Source organism: Sinocyclocheilus rhinocerous, unplaced genomic scaffold (genome assembly GCF_001515625.1).
Source record: "Sinocyclocheilus rhinocerous isolate Xijiao unplaced genomic scaffold, SAMN03320098_v1.1 scaffold1285, whole genome shotgun sequence".
In the NCBI taxonomy this organism is placed as follows: domain Eukaryota; kingdom Metazoa; phylum Chordata; class Actinopteri; order Cypriniformes; family Cyprinidae; genus Sinocyclocheilus; species Sinocyclocheilus rhinocerous.
Window position 1 is genome coordinate 1,485,979 of NW_015645559.1, and position 10,407 is coordinate 1,496,385.

Consider the following 10,407-nt stretch of genomic DNA (forward strand, 5'->3'; position numbering starts at 1 on the left):
ATTGCAACTTAAGCAACGTCTGCTGCTGCCTTACCTTTGAGAGACAACTGACGTGTGATCACTGAAGCAGCTCCAGTTAGCAAGCGCTTTCGGAGTGAGAGTGAATTCTGCTTTGATTGGTCTGACTCGTGACTCCCAACAAATCAGATGGGCGGTGGGTGGAGACGGCTTTAGGCCACAGAGTGGTGAGTTCTGACAGGCTGCATCAGAGCCAAATAGCGCGTTTCAAAATTAAGTTATTTTATCAGCGAATCGGTTTTGAAAATGACTGATACCGATAATCATAAAAATGCTCAATTTCGGCGCCAATAATCGGTCGACCCCTACAATGGAGATATCGGTCTTAACATCCTGGCAGAGTTCTTACAAAAACACAAAAGATTCAACAGTTTGTGATCCTATTTTACTCATTTTTCAAATCCTGTCAAAATCTGTGAAACCTAGCAAAAAAAGGAAATGAGTCAACTGATTGTTCTGCATCTCTCATGTTATGCAAGAAGCCTCTCATCAAAACACCAAAACTGTATAGCCTAATATCCAAGGACACTACAATGGTCTCATCATTCTTACTTTTTTAATTCTGATAATGGAGCAAAACAAGCCACAACTACATATTCCAGTACATTTAATGTCCCAATGTAATGGAAATAGCGGCAGATCATTTCTTCTGTATGTGACATACATCCGAGTGAAACGGATTATTGAAAAAAATTAAAAAATAAATAAAAAAAGTAAGGTGGGGACTTGGTTCAATTCAGCAGTTGTTGATTGGATCTGAATGAAAGTTTGCAGTCTACTGTAAGATAGGAGCTGGGTTTAAGCAGAAGAAATGAAAGCATAAGTTCAGCATACGACACCAAAAAGAAAGAAGTCTGACATTTCGCTGAAAGATCAAGGTGTGGTTTTTCAATTAAAAATTACAAGCTCAAAAAAAAAGTTCTAAAACCAAAGAAAAAAAAATCATTTTATGATGAATATATAGAACTGGAAAATATGTGTTTAAACTGTAAGGATAAAAGAAACTCAGGAAACTCAGATACTTTGATCTCCTGAGAAACAGACAATACACTGGCACCTTCAAGACACCCCACAGAGGGGTGGTGCAGGAAACGCCTCTCTCACATATGCATCAGTGCCTTTTCATCTGCTCCCTCCACTGGATTCACTCAGAATGGTCAATAGTAGAATGTTCTATATGAATGCAAATAAGATTTACAGTCATGTTTGAAATGGAGTCAGATTGAGTTAAACCTAAATTGAATAACTCTGCGTGCTGAAAAGACCGAACACGCAAGTGACCTTCATCCACCACTGGATACCTTCCTTGGGCCAAGTGTGTGGACTTTACAAAACAAACCCATAAAGAGAAATCAAGTCTAACGTGTCATCGCCCATCATGCTATTCAAGAACAGAGGGGCGTGGGAAGGCAGAGAGAAACGCAGCAACTCCACGGCTCTGCCCACACAGCAGATATGAGAGCACATACCACACACAGGAAAGAATATACAACCTTTAAGTAAATGTATAACATTATGCTTCCATTTTGTGGGCTATATTTCTTCAAACATAAACATTAGCCGACAGTAATAAGGAAGCTGAGAAATTTGAGGAATGCAGGTGCTATCAACAATCAGTCTGACATCTTGACATCTCACAGATATTACAAGCCAGCTGCAGCTCGATGCCAAACACAAAGGTCCTGTTATAAAACTTCAGGTTTTACTAGGCCAAGCATGGGCCTCTACAGCTAATTACTGTAGCCTATAAGATGGGAGCACAGCAACCACATGGAACAGAGGCTTAAATACCAAAAAATGCAGGGAACTAGCCTTACAGTCCAGCCTGACTGTTTTCCACTAAGTGGTTATGGGAGAGTGGTCTGCAAAATGACAACAGCGCCCGCTTTCATAACGCCTGAAGTGCGGCCAATCGAGATGATCTCTGTTACCAACAACCTAGAAAAGCTTTCAATGTTGGGAAATGAAAAGTTAAACTGGATAAATTCCATCCAGTGTTTTAAAGGATGTAACTGGGTAGTAATATCAACAGAGGTGTGAAGACAAGTTGCTGCTCTCATTGAGATTTCATAATGACCTCATAGCAGCTCCTTCACACTTGGGGAATGGAGGAAATGATGGGGCTACACCTCCAAACAGCTTGCTTCACACTCTCTTTGTTTGCAGAAACAAAATGCAGAAAATAAAAGTTGACTTTTCACCGAAATTAACAAGGAACATCATCAGATCAATCAATGATCAAAATAATCATTAGTTGCAGCCCTTCTCCCAACGTAAACCTGCAAAAACCAAGGGAGAAAAGTCTGCAACTTGAAAGCAAATGTATTATCATCATCACACTTACATATATGAGCCCAGAGTAGTAGCGATCTTTCAAGTTGTGTAAAACAGATGCTTCATTCAGGCAGGTGAGTTCTGCCATATCCTCCACTTTGCTGAACTTGGGCGGGTTCATCTTCTGGATGTCATCTTTGTTCACCAGGGCCTTCTTGCCATTTTCAGCCAGCTCAACGAGCACCTCCTCTCCACGTTCCTCTCGGATGCTGGCCGCCTCGAACCCATGCCGTTCAGAAGGAACCCACACCAGCTTCTTGGCCGTCCAGTCTGCCTGGTTAGCTGGGTTGTAGACCATGGCCCGATCCACAAAGAGGTACCGCTCGGGGTCCTCTTGCCCGCTCCGTTGCGCCATCTCCGGCATGAGGAACTAAAAATAGGCCACCTGGAAAAAGAGTTAGAGAGAGTTAGTGATGGAAGAGCGGAGATTCACTTCAAATTTATGCGATATGACACAGCCGTGGCATAGGAGTATAAAGGGTCAATATTTCATTGGTTTTACATGGATATAGCCGAGAACATTCAATTTGCAAATACTATGCAGCATTCACTTCATCTATGGTTAACATTTTAAACCAGTCCTTATTGTAAAAATAAAACAGCTGTAGTAGTTTTTCTGGCATACATTCATAAAATACAAAAATATTAAACTACTGTGTGGATTTATATCTCACACCTTACTAGTCCACTATTAGTTAACATTCGTCAAATACTGCATTTTTGGAACATGCAGCTAGAGAAAGTTCATACTGTCATGAATCAGCTGCATATAAAACATTGTCTGAATCAGTTTACACATACTAGTTAATGTAAGTTTAATATGTATCACCTCCAGTGGCCTTTCACAGTCGCATTAACAAAAATTTATGCGATATGACACAGCCGTGGCATAGGAGTATAAAGGGTCAATATTTCATTGGTTTTACATGGATATAGCCGAGAACATTCAATTTGCAAATACTATGCAGCATTCACTTCATCTATGGTTAACATTTTAAACCAGTCCTTATTGTAAAAATAAAACAGCTGTAGTAGTTTTTCTGGCATACATTCATAAAATACAAAAATATTAAACTACTGTGTGGATTTATATCTCACACCTTACTAGTCCACTATTAGTTAACATTCGTCAAATACTGCATTTTTGGAACATGCAGCTAGAGAAAGTTCATACTGTCATGAATCAGCTGCATATAAAACATTGTCTGAATCAGTTTACACATACTAGTTAATGTAAGTTTAATATGTATCACCTCCAGTGGCCTTTCACAGTCGCATTAACAAAAAAAACAACAACCCAATAACAGCAAGAGCCAGATGGTCTCGGTCTACTCTGGCCTACAACTGGACTAAGAGTTAACGTTATTGTAATTTTCACAGAGAAAATAAAATAAGGCTAAAATAAGGCAAGCAGGGCAAAAAAATGGGTCATGTCTGTTATTTCACAGATGAGAGCCATTATACGCGTGATGAATCCCCGGTAACGTTCAACTGAAGCGGGACTCCAGGGCCGGACAGTCCTTCAAAAATTCATTCAATGATAAACCACCTCAAAAACACCCTTCTAACGGTCACGGTCTCAAAAAATAATTTGAAATTATTACCGACAAATATGCTACATTAGTACGTATACAAATAAAGCGACGAGGTGACCGTTAACTGAGATAACACGAGCTGAAGTTCGCGCCTGCAAACCACACCGGGAGCTGCACGCGACTCCTCCTCATCACCATCTCCCGTTATATGGCCCGTGGCGAGGCGGACAAACGTTTTATAAGTGCATTAGCCGACATACGGTGCTCGGGGCTGCCCAAAGGAAAAGGATTGTTCAATTTGGAAATGTATTTATCTGCTTAAAAGAACCGCAATAACAAACTCGCTAACGTGGGCTAAGCGCTAGCTCTCCCCGCTGCTTGAAAAGTAACGTTAATGCGAAAAATAATCCGTTATATGGCAACGGAGGATAAACGGGCCAAAATGAAAAGACGCATGAACTTACCACGGGCTGTCAGCGATGAGACCTACGTGCACGAAGAGATGAATGAGTTGCTATCCAGCGCGTCCAGTTTTTATAATCCAGTTCTTTTGAAAGTCGGCCAAATATTCCCTTGTTCCGCCCCTTTGCACTGATGCCACCGTCCGCAGCCCTGCTTCTCTGAACTCCTCAACCGAACTCAGCATCGCGCTCTCTTGCGCCCGCCTCTCCGTCGCCCTCCGGTCACACCCACCGGCTCCCTTATGGAACGGGGATTGGATTGTAACGGGCCTTGACCACAAGCTATTGGTTTGTTAGCATTACACCCCCCCATCAAAAAGTGATTGTTCATGCAAGCTTTCTTCTATCTAGCGGGAGCTGGATCCATAGAAACACGTTGGTTGCAAGGCCGTGAGCGTGAAATAATGACCAAAATAGGGCAGTGCATCTTTTTAATAGATGCAAAAGTACATGAACTGAAAAATATTCAAAATTATGAATTAAAATTTGAATGTATAAAAACGGAAATAATGATAAATAATAGGCGAAATAATAATAAAAAATAATAGATACCAAATATATTTAATGGTAAATTATAATTATGAAACGGTGAAGCATAGAAAATCTACCTATCTTGACGTTTGCAACCTCATTCAGACTCATTTCCGAGTCGATTCTTTCGAACGGTTCGTTTCAAAGAACTGTTTTTAAACGATTCAGCAATTTACGTGATGAATTAACTACGTATTCACCTGACACCCTGGCATCCCATTTTACATACTCAGCTTTTTTTTTAGGTTATTTATTTTTTTTGTATCTGTTTCGTATGTGTGCTGATAAAACTAAACTAATAAAATCAAGCTGTAGATATATTTCGAGTACAGTACATTGAAACTTTTCGCCACATGTTGTCGTTTCGGAACTTGTACAGAATCAGTGAAAAGATCCGACTCCTATGATTCGTTTAAAAAAAATCCGAAATCTCTAGCATAGCAGGGTAAATGATTAAATGGATAAAACAATTTCCTTACTAAAATTTTATTTTTAACTAAGTTCATGTATACCTGTCTTGTCACAGGTAAGTGGTTGCGGAATTAGACATTTTAGCTATTGCTAGTTTTAAGTATCGTCTTGGATGATTGTGTCTGGTCTTTGGCGTTTATCGATTTTAATAATAACATGTTCCAGTCTCTAGTAAACTGGAAGACTTGGATTACGCATCTGAATGAATTTCAACAGGGATTTGATAGTCTGGGCCGCACAGCGCCATCTGTTGTCATATATAAAAAGAAACCCTACTTTTCCATTCAAAGGATCAACTTCTCCCTACTGGAGATAGAAATAAAGCGGTAGACATGTAATTATCTGGTTTATAAATAGTACATCGACACAAAACCTTCAAAAAGTTCCTGTTATTTTCTCAGAGCTATTACAAATGCTTCGTACGTCTAAATGACTTATTCATAACTAACATAGAACTCAAATTAAACAACCCTAGTACACAAACTATACAAAGGCTTGGCATAAAGTGTGTGCATTTTTACAATTAACGATGACAATCTTAAAGAAAGTATATTCAAACTTATGTTTTATTTCATTAGTTGTAAAATAGTCCCATATGATGGTTCGTACTACAAAAACAAGATCGTGTCAAATCCAAACCTCCAGCCTTCTTTGCCACATAAACCTTTACAATCTGGAAACAGAACAAAAGTCACAATAACCATCATTTCAAAAGATGTATTGAACCAGCATCAACTAAGTCCCAAATAATAGGACTGATCCAGAAATGCTCTAGAGCCACTTCCCATCACCTCTCCTGAAATAACTGCACTGACTGGATTGTAAAATGACACTGGGAAAGCTTCTCAATCCAGTCCGAGCCTAGTTTTGATTTGTATATCCAGTCAAACAGACACTCTATTGCTTGTAGAAGATTAAGTGATAATATGTTGGCCCTTGGCAAGTGGAAGTTATAACCTTTTTCAGTGGGTTGGAGTAGCTTTAGTGTATCTTGGACCAGAACTTTAACCAAATCCCTAATAAATCAGTTTCTAATATTAACTTGAATTATTACAACTTAAAATATGTTTGGAAAATCTCCCTGCATCGACAAAAGAGAATTAGACATTAAAATGTGGAGGGAAAAAAAGAAAATGGGCAGGAATAAAGTATGACCAATACATTCCCTAATGTCATCTTCAAATGTGACACTTGTGGAAAGGGATGGCAGTTAAGAGAAAAAGACTTAATCTTCCCTTTTTTGGAAAAGCTATAGCGTCACAACAATGGAGTGCTTAGGAATTCTATACACTTGATTCCAATTCTAATGCCCCTCCCTGTAAGTCATCAAATTCTTCACCCTAATTGTACAAAACTACTTCTCAGATAAGAGAGATGTTTTTCTTCAGAACCCTGAGAAATAGCTGCAAATCGTATTTGTTTCTTTCCCAAACCACTTAATCTAATGTAATGCAGTTTCAAATGAAGCTTTGCGCCACATAAAGCATTTCAAAACAGTCACCAGTACATGTTGTGAAAAACGCAACTCTACAAAAGAATTGCGAAGCTTTTTTTAATTACATTTTGAAAAAGGCATTGCGTTCCAGTTGAAATGTAAATCGAGTGCTTCAAAAGAGTTAATAGATTTATTATGAAAGTACAAATTTGTTGCACTCGCTTATAGTCCAAATCTAAATGACATTTCTCCGTAACAGGGGGAGGCAGAAATGCTTAAACACAGGCTTCAACAGTGACTCTTGATCAAATCTGATGAGGATAAACAGTAGGGCGAGAGTGAAATGTTGACGTTTTCGGGAGAGGGTGGAGTTGAGTCGCCTCTATTTAGCTGCAACTTCATTCTCAGCTGGTTGGCCTGTAGCAGTCTCTGCAGTTTTGGAGGCCTAGAACAAAAGGCATCAGAAAGACACATGAATGAAGAGTACTGACTGATGGTATTCAATTATGCAAAATAACCAGAATTCCATGACAGTTTAAAAAGTTAAAATGCACCCATAAAAAACCTGCATGGCTGTCATGCCTTTGTGCAGGCTGACGATGACTATTTTTCATATAATTATAATGAATGTGGACAGTCAAGCTCCAAAATGACCAAAGCACCATAAGTCTGAAAGCCTCTTCACACCAAGGATGATAACTATACTGATAATCCATAATGACAACTATAACAATATAAGCATCGTAAAACTATAATGAAACAATCTATGAGAATAGGAAGTCCATACCACAACTATAACAATAACGACACAGAGGAACGATATTTTAAAACACATTCAGAAGGATTTTTACCAGCTGATGAATAATAAACACACTGACAGCCAATCAGAATGCATCCTGCTTGAGCATGTAAAGATGCAGATGACATAACTGCAGGGATGCTTATGATAAACAGAATGTTAGTATGGATGCAATACATTTATCATTCTTGGTGTGAACAGGCTTTAATCCATAGAACCTGCATGCCATATTCCATTATCTGAAGCCATATAATAGTGATGTGGGAAACACAAACTAAAAATGGAAGAAATTTGCTGGAAATTTCTGTTGAGCCTAGTTTCTTACAGGAGTGCAAATGATTTGTACAGAAATCGAGATTGCCATCTTTATAATGGCTTAAAAGCGTCTTTCTTCTTGTTTCATTCTATTGAGCTTCTCATTTTGGGTTTTTTGTTTGGGAACAACATGAGGATTGTTCCTTCTTAAAGCAAAGGCCTCACCTTCTTTTTCTTCTTCTTCTGTGCCTTGCGACTTGCAGAACTCTGGATCAGAGACTGAAAATGACAGAAGAAACCAAAACTTCACTGTAGGAAAAAGCTTCATTTATAGTAAATTTACATAGAATCGATGGGCCTAACATACCTTCAGTTCAGGATCTTGAACATCATATTCAGACTTGTAGTGTTCCGCTTCAAATGTTCCACTGGTGATTCTCAAGGGCCCATTGGCCATCAGCAGCACTGTGAACTTAAACTGAGCCACAAATTCACCTAAAGACAGAAACAGGTGGAAAGACAGATTTACCAGGTAAAGAAAGAGGTCAAAGCAGGAAGAAATGCCGCAATGATAATGAAACTGACCTTCTTTCTCATTCAGCACACTAAAAGGCTGCAGAAGCTCATGTTTGGAAATTTCTGTTGAGCCTAGTTTCTTACAGGAGTGCAAATGATCGGGTACAGAAATCGAGATTGCCATCTTTATAATGGCTTAAAAGCTTCTTTCTTATTGTTTCATTCTATTGAGCTTCTCATTTTGGGTTTTTTGTTTGGGAACAACATGAGGATTGTTCCTTCTTAAAGCAAAGGCCTCACCTTCTTTTTCTTCTTCTTCTGTGCCTTGCGACTTGCAGAACTCTGGATCAGAGACTGAAAATGACAGAAGAAACCAAAACTTCACTGTAGGAAAAAGCTTCATTTATAGTAAATTTACATAGAATCGATGGGCCTAACATACCTTCAGTTCAGGATCTTGAACATCATATTCAGACTTGTAGTGTTCCGCTTCAAATGTTCCACTGGTGATTCTCAAGGGCCCATTGGCCATCAGCAGCACTGTGAACTTAAACTGAGCCACAAATTCACCTAAAGACAGAAACAGGTGGAAAGACAGATTTACCAGGTAAAGAAAGAGGTCAAAGCAGGAAGAAATGCCGCAATGATAATGAAACTGACCTTCTTTCTCATTCAGCACACTAAAAGGCTGCAGAAGCTCATGTTTGGCACACTCCACCACTCCCAAACGAGCCTTTCCTTCATCCTCAAACGCCCTGCAGGACACAAAGTCTACTTTGTTTACCGAATCACCATGAAATCTAAACCATCGATTTTTCCACCAAGTGTTAAAGTCATTGTCCTAGCATTCTCATGTGATACTACAAATATAAAGCACACACGTCATCAAAAATCAACAGCATTGTTCTCACATCATTTGAGCCTGCTTCATTCATCGAAGAACAGAATATCTAATTCAGACGCACTTCTTGATTTAGCCAATTAGAAGCCAAACAAATTGGAGGATAGTGCTGCTGCCCACCTAAGAGTGAAGGGCATAGCGTCAAAGCGCCTCTCCACCTCACTGAAGAACATTCTTGAGGTCTTCATTTTCAGCCCATACTGCTTACTGGGGTCCCGTTTGTAGATGGTTGTCCTCTGACCGCCATCTCTTGCCTATTGGTGAAATCATACAGGTTAAATGGCCATTTGTCTCTACGGTATACAATCAAATCTATTTCATTACAACCATGCAGAACAGATTTAAAATGCCAGGTGTCATTCATAAACGTGTGATTACTTGCCTTTCCCTCTCCTGTGCTGATCAGCACATCCACGGCATAAACTTCATGAACTTCAAACTCTGCCTTCTCGTGGTCCTTCCTGTTATGAGACAAACAGTGGAGATTATTGTGCTTGCCCCTGAAAATCTCTCTACTGATTGTTATTGATATGTTTCATATGTAATTGCTTGCTTCTTAAGTCAAAAGAATCCACCCATAAACTTTGCCATGCAAAAATCTTATAGATAAGAAGCCATTTTTTAATAATACTAAAATACTTATCCCACCTTTAACTGCAGATATTGTAAGTAAGCCATTTGTTGACGACCAATTTTTCCAAAATTTATAAACACTGTGGCTCTGAGGTGTCATAAAAATGTGCTTGCTTGGATAGAGATGTTTGAGAACATTAAGAAATTCAATATTCAGGTTTGTTTTATACCTTTGCTGATCTGTAGGGTTCTGGATAATGGTCTTTTCTCCATCAATAACATGTTGCTTTAGTTGATGGGACAGCATTCCTATCCATGAACAAAAGAGAAGAACTGTGAATAACGGCACATGCACATATATGAACAATGGGCAGATCACAGTCAGACATTCCTGTTGGCACCTGCAGGTACTTTGGGTTGTTTGTCTTTGATGTTTTATGTGATTAAATACAATTAAAGGGTTAGTTCAACTCAAATGAAACATGTTTAAGCTTCAGTTTATCATATTTGGTGTTCTTCATCTATGTGTGTTGTTGATCAAGGTTTATTTGTGAATCTGTTTACTCGGATTAAATCAC

At 39.0% G+C, this 10,407-nt stretch overlaps 1 protein-coding gene and 1 pseudogene across 1 annotated transcript in view; both read right to left on the minus strand.

Moving 5' to 3' along the window:
* Nucleotides 1–4,537, minus strand: part of LOC107706619 (myosin-10-like) — a 60,332-nt gene extending 55,795 nt beyond the window's left edge. Inside the window, exons 1-2 of the mRNA XM_016510379.1 lie at nucleotides 4,352–4,537; nucleotides 2,363–2,737 (exon numbers count right to left, since the gene is read on the minus strand). Of these exons, the coding sequence (XP_016365865.1) occupies nucleotides 2,363–2,716 (354 nt within the window). The 5' untranslated portion in view covers nucleotides 2,717–2,737; nucleotides 4,352–4,537. The remainder of the gene's footprint in view (nucleotides 1–2,362; nucleotides 2,738–4,351) is intronic.
* Nucleotides 4,538–5,900: 1,363 nt separating this feature from the next.
* LOC107706704 (proliferation-associated protein 2G4-like) overlaps nucleotides 5,901–10,407 on the minus strand; it is a 10,864-nt pseudogene continuing 6,357 nt past the window's right edge.